This window comes from Symsagittifera roscoffensis, chromosome 1 (assembly GCF_963678635.1).
Source record: "Symsagittifera roscoffensis chromosome 1, txSymRosc1.1, whole genome shotgun sequence".
Lineage (NCBI taxonomy): Eukaryota > Metazoa > Xenacoelomorpha > Acoela > Convolutidae > Symsagittifera > Symsagittifera roscoffensis.
In genome coordinates this window covers 1,562,221-1,582,991 of record NC_087062.1, presented here as the reverse complement: position 1 = coordinate 1,582,991, position 20,771 = coordinate 1,562,221, and the positions used below count along the sequence as shown (strand labels likewise).

At 41.4% G+C, this 20,771-nt stretch overlaps 1 protein-coding gene across 1 annotated transcript; it reads left to right on the top strand.

The window, feature by feature from the left end:
• Positions 1 to 7,785: 7,785 nt before the first annotated feature.
• Positions 7,786 to 20,365, top strand: LOC134856922 (calcyclin-binding protein-like). The gene is made up of 7 exons (XM_063873213.1): positions 7,786 to 7,812; positions 12,592 to 12,618; positions 14,415 to 14,619; positions 14,764 to 14,863; positions 19,134 to 19,233; positions 19,318 to 19,427; positions 19,939 to 20,365. The coding sequence occupies exons 2-7, from the start codon at positions 12,601 to 12,603 to the stop codon at positions 20,138 to 20,140; spliced, it is 735 nt and encodes a 244-aa protein (XP_063729283.1). The 5' UTR covers positions 7,786 to 7,812; positions 12,592 to 12,600; the 3' UTR covers positions 20,141 to 20,365.
• The last annotated feature ends 406 nt before the right edge of the window (positions 20,366 to 20,771 follow it).

The window sequence follows — 20,771 nt, the reverse complement described above, 5'->3', positions numbered from 1 at the left end:
GGTCCATGTTCACGGAAGAAGAAACCGGAGAAGGAAAATTGTCCGGTGAAGAATGGGATGAAGACTCGGATGAGAGCAGCGAAAACCAAGACAGTCTGTGCATGATATTGGCGGAAGAGAAGATAAGGCACCACGACAGGGAGTTACAGACGGATCCATCTTCAGGAACGTACAATCTGGACATACAGGATATACGAGGTGGTGAAGAACTCGAGAAAATTGCGGTTTCAAGGAAGCCATTCAGGGAACTATCATGCAACTCAAACGTCAGAACGAATCTGGTGCCAGAAGATGATATGAAAATCGTGAAAAGGATGATATGCGTGAAGCTGAGTGATGACATCCACAACCCTGGTGAGATGAATGGACAGATCATGGCGCTAAAGGAGCATGTCAAGGCAAGATATAGGCTGTCAGACCTAATAAGAGCCCAAAAGAATGACAAAATGACAAGTAACCTATCCAAATGGATCCAGTCGGGGGTCAAGGAGAAGGGGGAAATCGAGGAAGACAGCTACAAGATCTTGAGCCAGTTCTACAAAGAAAAGAAAGACTTACTCTACCACACAGCTGATGGGGTGGTAGCATGCAAGAGGAAAGATGAGGAGAAGATATTACACAAACACAACCTCATCATACTACCACAATTGTATCAAACGGAGGTGCTTTTCAGATCGCACGACCAGATGGGGCACCAGGGGATAGATAAAGTACAACAAAGGATACTTCACAGGTTTGATTGGCCAGGAATGAGAAAAGCTTGCGAGAGATGGGTGAATGCCTGCCTGGCATGCCTCCAGGTAAAAGACCCAAGGAAGTTGAAGTTCCCCCTCAAGTCCGTCGAGAGCTCAGAGTTCAATGAAGTGGTGCAGATAGATCATCAAAAAATCTGCATGACGGAGTCAGGATATAACCAGATACTGGTTATAATAGATCACTTCACAAAATTGGCGGAAGCGGTTCCGTGCCAGACAACCTCGGCCGAGGAGACATGTGATCATCTGATAACGCATTGGATATCGCGGTATGATTGTCCAATGACTTTCCAGTCGGACAACGGCAAAGCTTTTGTGGGGGACTTGACAAAAGAATTGATGAGGAGATCGCACATTGCTCAAGCACACTCGACGACCTACCATCCACAGACCAATGGGTTGGTAGAGAGACAGAACAGGACACTGGTCAACATGTTAAGGGTGTACTGCTCAAGATACATGACGGACTGGGATAAATACCTGCCACAGGTAGTAGGGGCCTACAACAGTACACAGCACTCAACGACGGGCATCAGTCCTTTCATGATGTTGACGGGCAGGGAGAGAGCAATGCCTCTGACATTCTTCTACCCGGAATACGAGGGGAAAAGGACGTCGCCTCAGGCATACGTGAAAGAAGCGATCAAAAGACAACAGGAGCTAAACGAGCTATGCAGGAGGAACACGGCGCAAGCGCAAATGAGACAACGCAGAAAATATGACGAAAAATTATTACAAGCAAAGCCATATGAAGTGGGCCAATACGTGTGGGTCTTCCAAAATGTCATACCGCCCAAAGGAACAAAGAAACTACTCAAGAAGTGGAGGGGACCATTCATGATAACGGAAGTGCATCAACAAGGACGGTTCTACCGCTTGAGTACTGGGCGAGCAGCACATTATGAAAATCTGAAGCCTCACGTCCCGTCCCCGGAGGACTGGTGCATACCTAAGGACATGGAAGGTCTCGAGTACCTGGTGGTAGAGCCAGCGTGTGAAGTGAATGAAAAAGGCACCAGAGAGAAAAATGATGGTAATGAGAACTTGAGTTTGGACGACAATGAAAAGATAGAGGTGGAGTCTGAAGCAGGATCGTTTGTAGAAGAAGACTGGAACGACCCGGAGCAAGATGAGGTGCCGAAGTGGATGGAGCCAGATCGACCAATACCACCGGGAACCAGGACTGGCAATCGTAAACGGACCGGCATGAGGTACAACAGATACGGGGATGACTTCTTGATCGATAAGATACAGCCAGACAAATTGGGCGAGGAACTACTGAGTACAGGCGAACTGGAAGCCGAAGAGGAATGGCAGGTCATTGACGATGGTGGACACTATCCGCAGGAAGACTACTCGACACCAGAATTGGAGACGGATCTCGAACAGAGTGAGATAGAGAGGAGGGAGAACACGAACTTGAGGATACTAGAGTGGATGCGCGATGTCAAAGACGAGAGCCACGAAGGACAAAGCATTCAACAAGTCGACGTGTCATCGGCAAATTTTATGAAGACAGAGGACCCTCTTTTTGGATGGACGGCAACAGACAGGCCGCTGGACATTCCTCCGGACAATTCAGACCCGACAACATCGACGGGGACGTCGATAAATATTTTTGTCCGGGGAGTGGGGGTAGGACTTACCCACACCAAAAATTTGATGATAAAGAAGCTCAAGGAAGTGAGAGAAACAAGCGAATTAGAACTGGAAGAAGAAAAGCCAGAGCCTACCATAGGTCGGAATTTCAAAACGAAATTTGAAATACCCAATGAGTACTCGGAAAACATCATGATAACGGATAGCGACTTCATCCTGTCAAACAGGACTAGCGCGATCTGCATCACGGCGGACATGAGTTTCAAATCAGGATTGGAAGCTGACTTCAAAAGAGAGTACCAGAACGTGGAGTTTCTGTTCAGACAGAGACCAGGACTGGGAGGGATGGCAGCGCTTCCACCATCAGTAGCACAAGTCCCGGGCAAATATCTGTGCTTCCTAGTGACGAGGGTCAATGACAGGAACACAATTGATCCCGAACACGTGATGTTGGCACTAACAAGATTACGAGACTTCATGATTGAAAGAGGAATAACGGAGGTCTCAATGCCGGTGTATGACCCAAACAGGGGCAAATTGAGCTCAAGGGAATTGTACGCTATCCTACACGTAGTCTTCGCGGAAACGGAGATGATAGTGTATCTTCACAAGGAATACTACTGGAGCATCGCCTGAGTTGGGCACACGGGGGTCTCGAGTTGGGCGTGAGGGAGGAGTCTCGAGTTAGGTACTGGGGTGCGGCACAAGTAAAGGGATCTTAAGACGCGATTGGCATGACAATTGAATTTTAGAAGGATTAACGGTGCTAAAACATAAAATGAATCTGCATGCTTTTAAAGAAATTCCAAATGAATTGTTTTAAGTGGAATGAAAATGATAAGATTTTAACCATACTGGTAAAAGGGGGGTTTCTAGGTTAGGAACATGACATATTAAGTCTTAATATGGTTTCTGTTTTCAGATCAAGTTTGATAAACAAAGTTGAAAACCCAACTATACTCAAGCGAGAGACAGAAAGGGAAATCTTGATTGAACTCGAGATAATCGACACCTGCTGCAAGCATTTGCAAGGAGACATTTCTAGAGAATTCTTAAGTTGGTCAATTCTTGAGTTGGTAAGGTAGTTCTTGAGCTGGTTAACACTTGAATACATCCCGAAGTCACAGAAAATGGCAGACAGGTTCTGGAAATCCATTCCCGCGGCCCTGAAGAAGACTACTCTCGATGAGCTGTACAGACGCCTGAGGGACCTGGATTATACCCAGATAGACGAGAGAATGGCGGTAATGTTGAATGCCATCCTCCAGTTGGAAGAACAGGGTGAGTGCAGGGAGTCTGCGACGGAGGCTGTCTTGATGGTCGGCTACACCACCGAGGGAATATCAAATCAGGAACAGACCAGATGGTTGTCTTGGAATGTGGATGGAGGAGTAAGGGGCTTTGACTTGGCAAGGAATCCTGGCCTGAGTAACAATACCGAATATGGCGCAGGAGAATTCCCACTACCAACTAGGCCATCAGCGAGATCGACAGGCCAGAGCTCGAGTAAGGTGCCATTGATGACGCGAGTGCATTAGACGACTGAGGCATATCCGGATCTTGGTGTTCTAAAGAAAGAGCTCGAGAAGTAGAGAGGGAAATAGAGGCTTCCACCTGTTCGACATCGGAGGAAGACTTCAAGCCCCAGAAGATAAACGTGAAGAGAGGTCCAACGGACGGAGGACATGGGAAGTGGATGTCGGCGAGGAATGGGTCTCGAAGGGACACCAGGCCACGGGGAAGCAAGTGACGAGTGATCCACTGGAGAGGAGCAAGACGAGACTTACCTCCCGGCCATGGTGGGCGGCCCTCGAGACATTGAAGGAAATGGAAGGCTGCTTGAAGAAGTTGGACAGTGGAGTAGCTCGCAAACGACGCAATTGGGCCACCCAGCAAAAGGCTGAGGTTAACAAGATAGAATTGGCGAACCAGTTGAAGAGGTCCTGGCAGAACTTATTGAAGGATCATTTTGAAGAGGCAATGAGGACACCCTCATCAGCACCGCCATTGATGGCGAATCGCTTCGTTAGAACCGCAGGACAATTGATGTTCACCTGGAGTCTGGTGGGAATAGAGTTGGAGACATTGACCTCGTATGACAGGTTGAAGTTGGGATGCAAGAAGCTAGAAGTGTATCAAGCACTGATGCAGCACGTGGCCAGGGATAATTCAGGCTTGAGCCTGGCTAGGAGGAAGGATGCCACATGTTTCTTGAGATGGATAATGTCAATGATGTCTGATAGCACCATCTTGGCGTGCTACCAAAGCGGAAGTAAAACCGTGGAAAAGAGAGTCTCATCGATCATATTAAACGTATATCAGAGTACTGGAATAGAGAAGGAAGATGGTTCCAGACTATCCCTATAGAACCACAGAAAGCTGGACGAGGTACGGAGGTTTTACAATAAGAAGTTCGAAGAAGAACATGATGTTCACCGTAACCTGGCCTCGCCAGAGCAGTACTCGAGACTCAGTGAGAAGGGGGGATACCAATACGTGTCTGGAGTGATGGGGATAGCCTACAACCCCTTCTTAGACTCAAAAACTGGAGGCGCTCACAGGAACTACGAGGTAGCGGAGCTGCTGAAGTTTTGGACAGAAAAAATAGTGGAAATAGACGCGGTGGAGAAAGAGAGGCCGAGCCTGGGCCTGATTCTTGAGAAAACACCGGAGGTGGTGAGCATACCGCGCTCGAACAAGAGAGTTGAAGTGAACATGGGTGATGGCAATGGCTTGTTGATCACGAACTTGGGAGTGGTATGGAAGTTACTAAGACCCTCCTGGTGCCCACATCCCCACGCGAGTCTGATCGAGGAGACCACCGAGCGGGTGAGGTTAGCACCAACGGAAGATGAAGATTTGGCAAAGTTGAGCGTGGTGCACAAACTGATCTTACCTCAGATGAAGGAGTCAGGCGAAAAGACGAACAATCTCGAGTCAGCAAAGAAGATAGAGCCGGGTAGCTGTCTAGATTCTACGTGTGGGAGTGGAGAGCACACCTGCGATGGACGATCATGTGTCAGGATACTGTCCTTTCAAAAAGAAGATCTGGTTACTTGGTTTGAAGACATCACGGAAAGGGAGAAAAGTGAAGTACAAATAGTGGCGGAGTGTTACGCGAGAACTACGGTGAACATAGCGACAGCTCTTGGATTCTTCTCGAGAATGTGTAGTCTGCAGTCACTGGAGAGGCTAGAGTCTGAACACCATTTAGTGACTGCGTTGAGCGTGGAATCATGGCCTGGGGTGTTGCAGGTGACTCAAAAACATATCCGGAGCTGGAAGGTTGGCATCGAGGCGGAAATGGCGTTTCCCATGAGCGAAGCTTATGGCCTGCCATTGAACGCAAAATCCCTGATAGGGTCAATGATGGCCAATTTGTGCGGAAGCCACTACCCACTGCACATGGCGATGGTGGAAGCATCCAGCCAGAGAGTATTGGTGGACAAGGCCTTCTCAGTGCCCAAGTGCGTGAGGTTGGCTCGGGTATCGCATCACTCGCACAAGTTGTTGAGGAAAATCAGAGGGACAGTACCGAAAGAGTTGAGAGATGACTTGAGTGAAATCTGGGGAGAAGAGCTTTTGAAATTGGAAAGTGAGAAAACAAGCGATCACGAGAGACAAAACGTGACCGGAAAACCTGTGGGGGGTGCTCCAAACGTGGGAGAGAACGACACGATGCATGAGAAAATGATGGAGCTTGAGCCCCTCTTGGAAGCCTCGGGGGAGCGTAACCTCAGGAGCATTGAGATCACCCATGGAGAATGCCCATGCCACTGTTTGGCACAAACGGTGTGGTATCCAGATCACAAGAACCTCTGCCTGGTGTGGGATATGGAAGAAATTCGGTCGATCGGATTACCGGATCACCGGCAGAAGGTGACGCTCTTAGTAGTAAGTACGATGCTGGCTCTGAGATGGATAGAAGAGAATATAACGAAGTATCGGGAAGCGAAGACGCCAACGGCTGAGTCAATAGATGCGATAGACTACAGCAGGAGACTCGAGTTGTTTGAGACTGCATGCAAAGTATTCGCCATACCAATGGAAGTCAGACGCGTATGGAGCCGCTTGAGGTACTTTCCATGGTTTCGAGCGACACTGACGTCTTGGTTATACATGACAACGAAAGATCACATGAGAAAGCATCAAAAGGAGTATCGACAGTTCCAGGCCGAGATTGGGCCGGAAGCTTTCAAGAGACCCCTGTTGACCCATCGAAATGTGATCACGACAGGATGGAAAAGAGTGTGTAAAATGTCTAGAGACAATACCAAAGCGAGGGAATCGATACTAAGGAGGACTTGGCGAAGAACGTGAGCCTGAGCCTGCACAACTCCTTTTGTTTGAACCGGGAATCTAGGGTGAAGGCACTACCCAACCAGGCAAAGAGGTTGCAGGAGCAAAGGGAATGGATGCGATCCTATGAACAGCTGAAGGCTTGGGAGGAGATCGTGATTAGCTCCGATGATGAAGAAGAACTGTTGAGACAGTTTGCCGTATCCAGTACTTCAGGGGACGGCACCTCCAAGGCGAAGAGTGCAAAATGAGCGGATGGTTCGAAGAGATCTTGAGTCTTGAGAGGGAAAGGGGGGCTTGAGTGTGAATCCGGATGAAACCTGGGTTCACGAAAAAGAAATTTTAACGAATCAGATATTGTTATTAATATGCTATATTTACTATATAAATCCAAATGCTGCATGACAATTTCCTGATTGAATGGGACAAAAGAAATTTTAAATAATTGGCTTGAAAAGCGAGAATTCAAGGGTGCAGGTGTGTGCAGATTTTGATTGCTGTTTAGCGATAGTGTGAAAATTTTACATGGCCGTGAATTTTGGGGTATAGATAATCTTAAGTCTGCTGCAAACTTCTGTAAATGACCACTGGCACTGTACCTTGAGCAACACTCGGTTTTCTGGGACTCACTGGCAGACGACAGCACGCGATGAGGACATCGATCTTGAGTCCGGGGAGTATGTGCCAGTCGGTCTTATTTGGAAGTTTGACCTTGAGAAAAACAAGAACGCTTAATTTTGGAGTGAAATTTGATTTTTCAAAAATTCGAATGGAGCCTGTCATGCACGATTCTCTCGCGATAACTGAAAACCGAAAAAGAGAAATCAGAACGATCGAGTAACAATCGCGGGAAAGTTGCCAGATAAAGCAGTAGGAAATTGCCATTCGCAATTTCCGTCACAATAAAACTAGAGTAGAGCTGTCCTATCTGAAACAGAAGGAAGCGTATTCCCGAGAATTGGACAATTATTGCTCGACTGGATTATCATTCAAACTGGACTAGAGTGAACCTTCGATGGAAAGGTGGACAGCTTGAGTGTCCCAATGGTTCACGAGAAACTATACTCTAGAGTTCAGACTTGTTCCTGTTATTGAAACTAACAAACATTAAACTCATTTAGTTACATTATTTAATTGTTGTGATAAACTTATTAAATAGTTTCATATGTTATGACTGATCCTGAGGGAACACAGCCTGCCCCCCAGCGGTTCAACTCCACATCTGGCCTTGTGACCGCTGACTACTACCCAACCGTGGATGATCTACTTCGGGCTGACGGCACTGAGACGTTCGGAAAGCTGACTGGAAAGCTGAAAAAAGACAGCATACTTTGCCTGTTGCGCGAAGCTGTTACGCAACTTCGGGAAGCTAAGTATAATCAAAATAGTTGTACTCATGCTGTTGATGCAGGGGAAGATGCCGATAAACGTCTTGATGTTATTGAAAAGAAACTTGATGTTGTTGTTGAGAAGCTTGAAAAGACCGATCCCCAATTACCCCGAATCAAAGTTTCATCTGTTTCGTCACCGGAGCTACTTGAGAAGTTGGACGAGATCAGGATTCAAGGCATACCTGAAAGCTCTGCCAATTCTGCTAACAAGCGCTTTGAGGATGATGGGAAATCAGTGACTGATATACTTGAATATCTCGAGGCAAATTCTTCTACGGGGATTCAGGAGGTCTTCCGCGTGGGAAAACCCAATACGGATCCAAATAAGCCGAGACCTGTTATAATCAAATTCAATTCTGTTTGGTCTACAAGGAAGATTCTAAGCAAGAGTTACAATCTGAAAGAGTATTGTGATGCTGTCTATATTTCCAAGTCCCTAACCAAAGCTGGCCAGGAACTTGAAAGGCAGCTCCTGAAACGACGTCGTGAACTAATCGAAGGCGGCTATGATCGCAAGCAGATCAAAATTCGTGACCTGAAGCTTTATCTTGATGACGAGTTGCAACAACTTGAGCCAAAGCAAAATTGAGAAAAAGTTATCGATTGTCTTTTTCAATTGCCAAAGTATGCTCTCTTTGGAAAGAAGATTGAAGTTTGTTAATATGTTATACAAATGGAATTGTGATATTATTTGCTTGACTGAAACCTGGTTGACCAGCACGGTTGAATCATCGTTTGTTTTCCCGTATGCTGATTACACTGTTCTTGCTCGCTCTGATCGTAAAAATGGTGAACACGGAGGTAGCCTTATTGCTATAAAGGGCTCAATTCCTTCTACGTTCCATATTCAACCGGTTGTTTGCGAATCCCCTGTTGGCTGTGCAGTTTTATTGGTTTCAGCTTCGCTCCTTATTTGCATTGCTGTCATCTATAATCCTCCCGCTTCTTCGCATTTCAGATTATCCGTTATAAGCATTAGTGAGTTTTTGGAAACTGCACATATTGCATTCAAATCTGAATGTGCTAAGCGCGGATCTCTGCACGACAGCTACTTCCTTGTCTCGGGTGATATGAATCTTCCCAATATTGACTGGTACTCTTGCTACAGCTCCTCGAGCTATGACGCAAACTTGCTTTCTTTGTTTCATGATTATGATCTAGAGCAGCACATCTTTGAACCAACACATTGCAGTGGGAGCATTCTCGATATCCTATTGCTTAACCGTGCTAATCCTGGTGATATTGAAGTTTTGGAGTCCGATTTCTCTGATCACAAGCCTGTCAGCATTACGTTTCCTACTAAATCAGACGATGAAATTCGACCAGTAGCCTACTCCAAATCCTCCTTTGACTATACTACGTTCTCCGTGATGCTTAATTCTGGTTATAATGCTCTGCAGTATGCCCATTTGTATGATGACTTCAGCGTGGTGATTTTCTCAATTCTAAATGAGAGTGTGCGTGTTTCTTCCTACCGTAAAAGACTCAAACGTCAAAATCTGCCGTTTTATTATTCTTCACATACGGTCCACCTTTTAAATAAACTTGGCACCCAGAAAAAGCGCAATCCCATGCACGATCATAGCACTCTTGTAGACAGTCTAAATGTGTCAATGGAACTTGACAAGGTCTGCTTCCTGCAATCCTATGAGACTATGGACGTCAATTCTTGCTTCAAGATTTTGAAAAGCTTGAGCAATTCTTCTCCCTACCCAGGCACAATGCATTTTGCAAAAAGATCTGCTTCCACTACTATTGAGAAGGCAAATCTTTTTAATGACTTTTTTGCGTCTGTCTTCAAGACCTCCGGGGAGATTCAGATTACCAGCCTTAGTACTTCTTCTACCATTGAGTTGTGCAAGGTGTCTGTTAGTCATGAAAAAGTCTTACATTTTCTTCAGTCGGCAAATGACTCTGCTTCTGTCTGCTGTGACGATGTCCCGCCGGCTTTCATAAAACATTGTGCATTTCAACTGAGTCCTCTAGTGGCTGCTCTCTATGAAGACATTTTAAAGCGAAAAAAGTGGCCCGATGTTTGGAAAACTGCGTACATAACTCCTCTTTACAAGAAGGATAGCCACAGTGATGTGTCCAATTATCGTCCCATCAGCCTGCTACCGAAACTTTCCCTCGGTCTGGAGCGTATCTTATTTGATTACATTTACACTAGCATTAGGCCGAAAATTACGAAATACCAATCCGGCTTTATGTCAAGGCGTTCAACTGTCACGCAACTGTTAAACTTCTGTGATGAGCTTTATAGGAATCACGAACTTGGTATTTCGTCTTTTGTTTTTTATGTGGATATCAAAAAGGCGTTTGACTCGGTTCCTCACCATAAATTGCTCAAAAAACTTGCGGATTTCGGTTTGGATGTTAGCTTTCTCCAATTACTTAAAAGTTATCTTTCTGGACGCTTTCAACGTGTGCGAATCAATGGTGTGCTCTCTGATTTTGTGAGCATTATGAGTGGTGTCCCGCAAGGTAGTATTCTGGGGCCGTTATTGTTCTTGTTATTTGTGAACGATCTTCCTGATTATCTCTTATCCAAGCCATCCCTCTTTGCTGATGATCTGAAATGCTGCAGTACCTCTGTTCCCGTACTTCAACGCGATCTAGATGCTGTTATCAATTGGTGTGGCGAAAATTCTCTCGATTTACATCCTGACAAATGTAAAGTCCTGAAGTTTTTTAACCACAGCTCTGAAAACCCAGATCTCTATATTGGTGATCACAAAATCGATGAATCTTTAGACGTCAAAGATCTTGGGATCATTTTCAGTTCTGATTTATCGTGGTCGCACCATGTTTCTGAAAAGTTATTCAAGTGCAACAAAGTGTACTTTATGTTAAAGCGAAATGTTCCGAGCAGTACTCCGAGACAAACGAAGGTTCGGCTCTACAAAGCATGTATTCTATCTGTGCTTACTTATGGTTCTTCTATCTGGATACCTAACAAGACCGACTTATCCAAGCTCGAAGCTTTCAACAGAAGATGTGTGAGATGGATCGGTCTGTCAGGTGATTATAAAACGTCACTGATAAAGTTAGGAATCTATCCTCTGCCATATCATATTGAAATCTCAAATCTTCTGTTTTTCCATAAACTGTTTCAGGACAAGTACGATTTAAACCCCTTCGATTTTGTTGATATAAATGACCCATCTGTATCATTACGGAGTGTTGATATATACTCTTTCAAATTAAAGAAGCGAAAATACGAGAAGACAAAGTCCTTTTATTTTGACCGTATTCCTAGACTATTGAATTTCATGAAGCTTGATGTCCGTCTATCATTCCCCCGGTACAAGCGTGAAGTTATGAAGTTCTACGATACGAAGCTACGTCAAACATTCGAAGAAAACATTCCGTGTACTTGGTATGGAAAGTGCTGCTGTACCTTCTGCCGGTCATAGTTTATTTTATATATTTATATTTTTTTTTTCGTTTTATGTTTGCATTTCATTATTTGTGATTGTAAACTCCCCACGGGGTAAATTAAGCCTTCCTCTCTCTCTCTCTCTCTCTCTTAATTCTCGAGTTGTTTACTAACTTAATTACTCCCAGTTCTTGAGCGTGCTACGATGTGAGTACCCAATTTAAATTTCTAGAGTGTGTTTTATGATTGTTATGTTGAGGTAAGGCGAGTTTTAGGTTGATCCATCTGAAATGGATCAAAGTTCCACTGTCTAATAAAAAGTAACTTAACGGATTGTTCCGACCCGGTTTTTAACGGCGTTCATGTATTTTGGGTATCTAGAGACCTAAGTATGGGGACGTTCTTATTTCTAGAGTGGGGGGGATATTTTGGTAGTAGCCTTTAAGCTGTAACGGGTCGTAGTCTCATGTCACAAGCGAACCGAATTGGCTCCGACTGATTTGAGGTAGAAAAACACAAGAGATAGTGTCCCTGACTCTTGAGCCAATGGTTATAGGGCCTATTTTTCTTAAGCCTCATGTGTGACTACAGTAGACGATTGTTACATTTATTGGAATGGGGGTATCCAATTATGGAATCTTCCTTTCTCCTGGTGGTTCGTGTGTTAATTCAAAAGGTTAATTCAAACGTTTTCGCACATTTTGTGCATCATCAGGATTAATTTTTTTAAACAATATTTGCAAAACGATCAAAGATATGAAAAACTGACAAACATGTCTAAAAATGCTCTAAGTTTTTTTTTACCAATCAAAGGGTTAAATTCTACTTTCCGTCGTATGTGCTATTCGGGCGAAAGTTACCCAGATTTGGTTTTTGCTCTTCGCATTTAATATCGAAATTTATCTTTGCCAGCGTCTTCTGTTCTCAGAATATAGAACTTATCCCCCTCAACCTTGTATCAGCTTTGCTTCAAGTAGTGCGATTTTCCGAAGCGGTTTCACTTAGAATTTTTAGAATTTTGTTCGTTGAATTGTTTTGATATCAAGCACTTTATCACCCCTGTTGTCCTTCAGACGCGTTGTTGAATATTGAACTATTTTTAAAGGTGTTCTGGGTTTCATTGGTATAATTTTGATATACCATCTTGAAATCTTTAACTTTTCTTCAGATTTATGCCATGACGTCTCTTAATGAGGTAAGATCTAAAGCTTTTTATTGAAAATTCGGCAGTGTGCTGGCGTACAAAAATTGTAGTTAGAAGCGGCAGTTGTATTTCATAAATGTTTCACGTTTCGAAAGTTTTGTTTTAAAACAAGTATTATTCAATCCATTGATCCTAAATTAATTTTCTTGAGTGTGTTTTATTTTGTTTTGTTGAGTTAGGGAGAGTTTTAGGTTGATCCATCTGAAATGGATCAAAGGTCCACTGTCTAATAAAAAGTAACTATACACAAGGTTCCGACCCTGTTTTTAACGGCGTTCGCGTATCTCAGGTATTTTGAGACCTGAGTATGGGGGCGTTCTTATTTTCTAGAGTGGGGGGTATTTTGGTAGTGGCCTTTAAGCTGTAACGCGGTTTTTAGTCTCATGTCGCAAGTGAACCGAATTGGCTCCGACCGCTTGGAGGTAGAAAAACACAAGAGATAGTGTCCCTGACTCTTGAGCCAATGGTTATAGGGCCTATTTTTCTTTGACCTCATATGTGACTTCAGTAGGCGACTGTTACAATAATTACACTTGCTATTAGCAAGCGTTGTCAAATCGGAATATATACTTTTTGTTCGGGCTAACAACTTGCGTAACAGACAACTTTAATCTTGGTTCATAATGAATTCAATTTTTTAAGCGTCTCCGGCATATTAAGTTTGGAAAACGAATACGCCTTGAACGGCAAAGGTCCTTTGTTCGAATCTGAACATGACCTGTTTTTTTAAGAGGGAATAAATATTCCGTTTCAAAAAAAATGTCGGATGATTATTTGTCTGCCTGTGTTGGCGGCATAGTTGCCGCATCTTAGTTTTTTTTCCATGTACGCACCGCACCTTTCATTGTAGTTGCTTTTAATGTTTTCATTTACTCCTGCAATTTGTAATTCTACTAGCTTTGACTTCGTATAAATATTTTTTTCGCTTAAAAATTTTTTTTCGGCATAAATGATTTCGGCTTGTTTTATTGGCTCTTCAACCTAATTTTGGGTCGTTCGAGGAAGCCGTAATTTGTATGCTTTCCTTCGGATCGCACAGAAAAAGGTCGAATATCTCAGAATAGAATGTAACGTTCAAAGTCTTTCTTGTCAACAGTTTTATTTTCGCTCAAGAATTGTTTTTGAACTTTCAGTAAAAGCCGTCGAATGTGTTTCTGCACGTGTTTTTTGCATAAAGAATATCATTCCAGACAACATTTTGAAGTTTTTTAGTTGTAGTTTCTTCGAAAGTTTTTCCGTTTTCTTTGGATTTAGTGGCTATCTTTTCCTGTCTGCTAGCTTGCAATGCTTTTTTTTGTGGTATCGCAAGTGATGCGAAGCTCCGCTTTGCCTCTGTGTAAAAGATTTTTTTTTTGTCATAAATAAACCGTTACGGTTCTCATTTACGCCATAGAAAAGAAATTGTTTTTTCTTTATTCTAAAAAATTGCGAAAAGCTATATTCCTTTTTGAGCTTCTGGCGAATTCTAGTTTACTGATCAAGCGATGTCTTAAAACCAATTTCCTACGATTGTATATCCGGTTAAATTCTAATAATCAGTTTAATCCGTCGTAAGTCAAAATATCCAAAGTGAATTTATAGTAGTTGATGAGAAAGCTGCAGAAACGTGAAAACATTTTCGTTCAATTATAATTGCAACTTTTATGTCCCATGACTAGGTTTGTTCTTTTGCGTTGTAAACTTTTTGCAAAATTGGGGCGACCCAACTTTCAGACTTGATTATTCAGGCGAATCAATCATACGTTTGCTTTTTCATCGCAGTAATAGTTTGCATGTTTTGTTTTTAGCTGAAACTTGACCTCGAAGAATACGAAAAGCTGCTTTCCTCATCCACTAGACCTAGAGTCAAGACGCATTTGGAGAAAGATATTTCCATTATTAAAACTACTATTCAATCTATATCAGATGCTGCTACCCCGTTAGCTGCCAAAGAAAATGCAAACACAAACAGTGGTGGCTCAGCCAAACATTTCAAACCAATTAAAAGTTTTGGTGAGTTGATTAATTTTTGGACCCGAAATCTGGTCTTAAGTTTTGAAACCCAAATTGTAGTGGTCTATTCTTTCAGGTTATGCTTACAATTATTAAGGAGAAGATTAAAAATAAAAGGAAGGTGATAATGTTGCGCTTTTTAAGGATATGACGGTTCATCATTGAAGACTGCTAAAATTTATGTCAACTTAAAAGGAATCGGAACTCACGACGCATCCAAGCTGTTTTCAAATTTTGACACCAGGTTAGTGATGAAGTTGGTTGCATTGTTCATTTATTACACTAAGGATTGAGAGTTGCTATCTAACTCGTACACAATTTTTTTATTTGGCGCAGAAATGAAGCAGGCTGGTTAAATATGTATAGTTGCTGACTCGTTAAATCGCTTTCTCTACAATTAATTTCACTGCAATATTCGACAGTTCATGTGTTTTCTAGGTGTACCATTTTTATAGCCTTTTTTGTTCAACCTAAATCATCTAAATCTGTGGAAAGTAATTAACTAATTTGTATTTATAATTAACTAATCGGCATAGCTGAAATTTTGTTTGGCGTAATTTAGCTCATTTAGATATCATTTTAACAGTATTGTAAAGTGTTTTTAAGAGTTATGAACTTGGTGAGTACTTTTATATAGGTCTTAATGATTTTTTTGTTTTCAGGAAAAAGTCTTAAAATTTTTTCACGCTCAGCTTTGGTTTTTCGCGCGTTTGACTTGTGATTTCTTTTTAAGTTCAGTGCCATTCTATTGTTAAAAAGCAAACTCCACTATCGATGCGCAAAATTGTAAAGGTCACAAAAAACTTGATCGACTTCTTATTCCGAAAATGGAAATTAGTTATCAGATTTTCCAGCGAAATAAAAGTTTTACTTATTGATCCAGTTTTCTCAAATTGGGTTAATTTAAAAAAAGTGTCCATCATAAATTGTTTTACAAATTCAAAGAGTTTTAAGACCATCTATTTTCTTCTTCGAAATTCAAAAGTTGAAAATTTTTGAAAAAAACAAGTCGGGTTTTTTTTTCAGTTTTCTTGCATTCATTACTCTTCTCTAACTGTCAGTTGGCTATGTCTTTTTTCGGATCCATGACATGCTCCCTATCCTAATCTACCCTATACTATTCTATCCTACATACCAATCTACCGTATAACATTTTACCCTATAAGTAAAGCAATTGAAACTTACCCCCTTCCTCTTGAAGAATCCGAAACATTAAATTTCCGAACAAATCAAAGAACCATTAATTGTGATCAAAGAATAATTAACGCATGTGAACAAAATATCAAAGCAACGTAAAATTTGCTTGTTCAAATGGAAATGAGTTCAAAGCATGAACGAACAGAAATTTTAATCCAATTTTGCTATAGAAATGCGTTGCGGCTATTTCTTAAACAAGCAAAAGTCATATCACATCAAGTCGACATAGCTTAGCGGATAATGCATGTGTTTTTAAATCAAAATTTCGAAAGATTAAATCGCCAAGAAGTCAAGTTTTGAACGAAATTCGAAAATTACTGAAGGTTTGACTAGTTGATCACAAAAGGAGGGGTAGACCCCCCAGTTCCAGGCCAAGGCGGTACTGGGGGGCAGGGCGAGGGAACCTCAAAAAGTGTATGTTTCTAAGAAATTCAAAGTTTGATAAAATGAACAGAATTAGGAATGACTTAATTGCGCGAGAGAATACAAGTATGTTAAAATAGAATCTTTGTTCAAATTTTTGCAATTGTTTTTCACGTTCTCATTCAATTCCCTTTACTTCTTGCGACTGGGGTTCCTTCTTACCCCCATTGCTTCCATTATATTGGTTTGCGGCATCCAATTTGATTAGTTCCAGAAAGGTGTGAATGGATGGGTGGTTGCCTTTAAAGAGAGTAACAGCGTCAAGATTCCAGCTTTACAGCGTTTGTTGTCCTTATTAATCCAGCAGCTGCTTCTTCGGAATGATTCCAAGGGTTTACTGGAAAGAGAGGTTCGCGAGAATTCCGATGCTTTTGCCTTTGATGTAGGTGCGTTGGCAGTATGAGGCTACCTCATCAAGTTTCTCAGTGATGCTGTCGTCGAGACCAAATTTGCCAGAGACTTTTTCGATCTCCTCAATAACCAAGTCAAAAGCAGCATTGACCATTTCAACTGGTACAAAACTTAGAGCTGAAGTTAAGCGCAACGACAATTTGAGTTCGTGATTAGTTTCATACAGTCGTTTTAGGCCCACTTCGTTTATTTTCCGGTTGAACGCTTGACATGAATGAAAATAACAACCCTTGAGCAACTCTCCGGTATGATGACTAGCCAAAGCATTTAGTGCTGCATGTTCAAAATCGAGGAGAATGCGGTGAGGCTAGGTGTTTTAGGCGATGGCTGATAATCCCTTCAGTAGCTTTTTGTATGTGTGCTTTCTTTTGTTTGGCAACAGTGCATAAATGCAGGGGGGGGGATTAAAACCCAGCGAGTTGAATCTGGATGGTGTAAAAATGATAAAATTGATTAGGGCAAACTTTGAAGATTTTTTCTGTCACAAATAAATCGTTATTGTCCTTATGATGAAAAAAAATTGATGAGCCAGCTAAAATTGTGTCATTGTATTCTAAAAAATTGCGAAAAGCTATATTCCTTTTTGAGCTTCTGGCGACTTCTAGTTTACTGATCAAGCGATGTCTTAAAACCAATTTGCTACGATTGTATATCCGGTTAAATTCTAATAATCAGTTTAATCCGTCGTAAGTCAAAATATCCAAAGTGAATTTATAGTAGTTGATGAGAAAGCTGCAGAAACGTGAAAACTTTTTCGTTCAATTATAAGTTGCAACTTTTATGTCCCATTATTAAGTTTGTTCATTTGCGTTGTAAGCTCGCAAAATTGGTGCGACCCAACTTTCAGAGTTGATTTCTCAGGCGAATCAATCATAAGTTTGCTTTTTCATCGCAGTAATAGTTTGCATGTTAATGTTTTTAGCTGAAACTTGACCTCGAAGAATACGAAAAGCTGAGTTCGTGATTAGTTTCATACAGCCGTTTTAGGCCCACTTCGTTTATTTTCCGGTTGAACACTTAACGGAAATGAAATTAGCAGCCTTTAAGCAACGCGCCGGTATGATTACTAGCGAAAGCATTTAGTGCTGCACGTTCAAAATCAAGGAAATGCGGTGAGGCTTGGTGTTTTCGGTGATGGCTGATAATCCCTTCAGTATCGTTTTATAAGTGTGCTCTTTTGTTCGGCAAAACAGTGCTTAAATGCAGGGGGATAAAATCCAGTGAGTTGAATGTGGATGGTGTTAAGTTGATAAAATTAAACTTTGAATGTTCCACCACACAGCCAAACATCTCGATGTAATGTCAAACTATGGATGTTGTCACGATCTCCAAATATCAACACCGTTTCTGGATCTTCAATGCCGCTATTGAAGACGCAAAAATCCTCGTGTTGCTTTGGTACCTCAAAATGTCTGGACTATTTGAGGCATTCGGGGTCTCTCATTTGCCTTCTCTCGATTGAGGGCCCGAATAATCGCTGACCGGCAAGAAAGAGCTAATTGAACGGATTTTTCTTCGGACACAGACTGCAGACCGTTTGCTATAATGATTCTATTGACTGGTACTTGCTGAATTTCTGTGTCCTGTTTCATTTTCTGCACGAGAAGCCTTGCATCTGAACGACCAGGATGTATTTCGTGAGTGTGTTCATTTCTACAGGAAGTAAGATCGTAATCTCGGGTTATTGCTGCCCTTTTGCATTTATGAGACTCCCACCTTGAACACTTCCAGTGAATGTTTCCATTCTTTGTTTCTTATTTTTTTGGTAAACTCGTGGCCACCGATTAAAGCGTTGTCCGATTCTGTTGGGATAGACCCCAAGAAATTCGACTCATTTTGATATAATTGTTATTCCGAGGAAAATTGGTTTAATGACGTAGTGTTTGTTTCATTTTTGTACGTTATATTGAAAAATGGGGATTAAAACCTGTTAATTGAGACGAGTTTCAGTTTTTGAGGCTTTAATTGCGATTTAGTCTTTAGAAGAATTTCCTAAAGTGAAAGACCCAAATTGAGTCCAAAAATTTGGGCTCAAATGAATTAACACGTGCTGTTATCTTTCCTATTCCAATTAGGACTTTGAAAGATTACATAAATTCTGTGCCTAATTGACACAAGTTAAACTGGTATATAGGCAGATTAGTATAGGGTAGATTAGTATAGGGTAGATTGTTATGTAGGGTATAATGGCATAGGGTAGAATGGTATAGGGGAGTTTGGAATAGGGTAGATTGTCCTGACAGCTTTTTTCTGTGCGATAAGCAAGGTTATTGCAACTGAGTACTAGTAAAAACAATTTATTTCAATTCAATATATTTTTTTCCTTTTTGGACGATTTTTAAGAAAGAAAAATTAATTATCATTACTGTTGCGATAACGCAAGAGTATTTTGAGCGGATTTAAGAGTTTTCCCGTGAAGAAGTGTTTTCACAGGACTACTGAATGTGGCCATCTTGGACGTTACTCATTCTAGTCTATTTTAGGTCGTTGGAGGTTAAGGTGGAAGACTTTAATAATTCGAATTACGTTTTCTCAGTAACTGGACTAGCTGCTGACATCATACCTGAACAATCTAATGTCAAGGTCAGTGCCACTGTCAATTTGAACTAACCTTTTCCCATCTTCATTTTGAGTTTGGAGCTTCGTGGTTATTATGTTCTATTCTAGGCCAAAGGAGATGAAATTATCGTGACCTTGAAAAAGAAGGAGGAAAAGGCATGGAAGCATCTGAGAAAGTGTGACCAAGAAGCCGACGATAAGAAGAAAAAGAAGGAAGCGTTAGTTTTCACCTTATCATATATTTATTTATTAGTGTTAAAACACGATGTGATTAAGTGTCAATGAACATAACGAAGATAAATGACAACCTAAAGGACGCGAAGTTATTTTAAAAAGGTGCGCGGCTTTTCATTTTAGTACTATTGAAATAAGGCAAAATATGAAACCAAATTGCAAGTGGTCAAATTTTTAAAAGCATGATACTAATTTATATTAATTGACAGTAAAACCGTTGGGCGACAATTCATATCAAGACAAGGTCGGTACGGTTTGCTCCGCTGCGCTTACCTTCTTCACAAGTGGTATAGTGCGTGTGAATCAATATGTGCCGCTTAATCAACTGTTAGTCAATAATTGTCACCAGTTAGATTTTCAACTGTTACGAATTTTCGCCCCACGCATCCCAACATGTTACATTATGCTGAAAAAATTACGGAAAAGTTGTGCGGTTGATAAATTTTGTTGATTAAAATGTGTAGCTGAAGTTCCGATTTGATGCATTTGTTTTAGGGAAGAGAAAAAGAGTGAGAGCAATGACCCGAATTCCTCCATTATGAATATGATGAAGAAGATGTACGACGAGGGCGACGATGAGATGAAGAGGACCATTGCGAAGGCGTGGACTGAGTCGCGCGAGAAACAGTCAGCGGGCGGGGGAGGAGGGGACTCCATGGGAATGCCAGGGGGCATGCCTGGAATGCCCGGTCTATGAAGCATCTCAAATTACACCAAAGCTTTTTCCAAATGAACTGAGTTGTCTCAAACTAAACTACTTTCTCTGACATGCATGAGATGACCGAGTTGCATATTTATATGAGTGTAAATTGCAATGATATCTGTTTTCGATTATCGCTGTACAAATTTACACTTCTGGGAGATTGTGAAAGCAATTTTCACTATTGAGCAGATCAAAATAATTCAAAATTTGATGGTTCGATTTTTTTGGAGATGTATAAAAAAGTACAATGAAGATGCTAGCAGAAAAAACGCGTTCTGAATTTTTTTCACTACTCAAATATTATTTTCAAACTTAACGTTTGTTAATTCGCTAATCCGAACATCATATATTGTTCATCTTCTTTTGGATGATAGGATATGATATCAGAGATAATATTTCAACTGTTGGTCTTAATCGAAACTAGACTTTGGAGAACTCTGTTATGAGAAACTGCTAACATTTCAGTGTGAATGAAATCTGATTTGCATGAAGGTCAACTCTGTTCTGTTTTAATTCAACTCAAGCTTAATAGCAAAGTCAACCGAAGATCATTTCGATATTTTCGAATGTTGTTTTGTATTCTATGAAAAAACTTAAATCAGCCGAGTAAAACGAAAAGAAAATT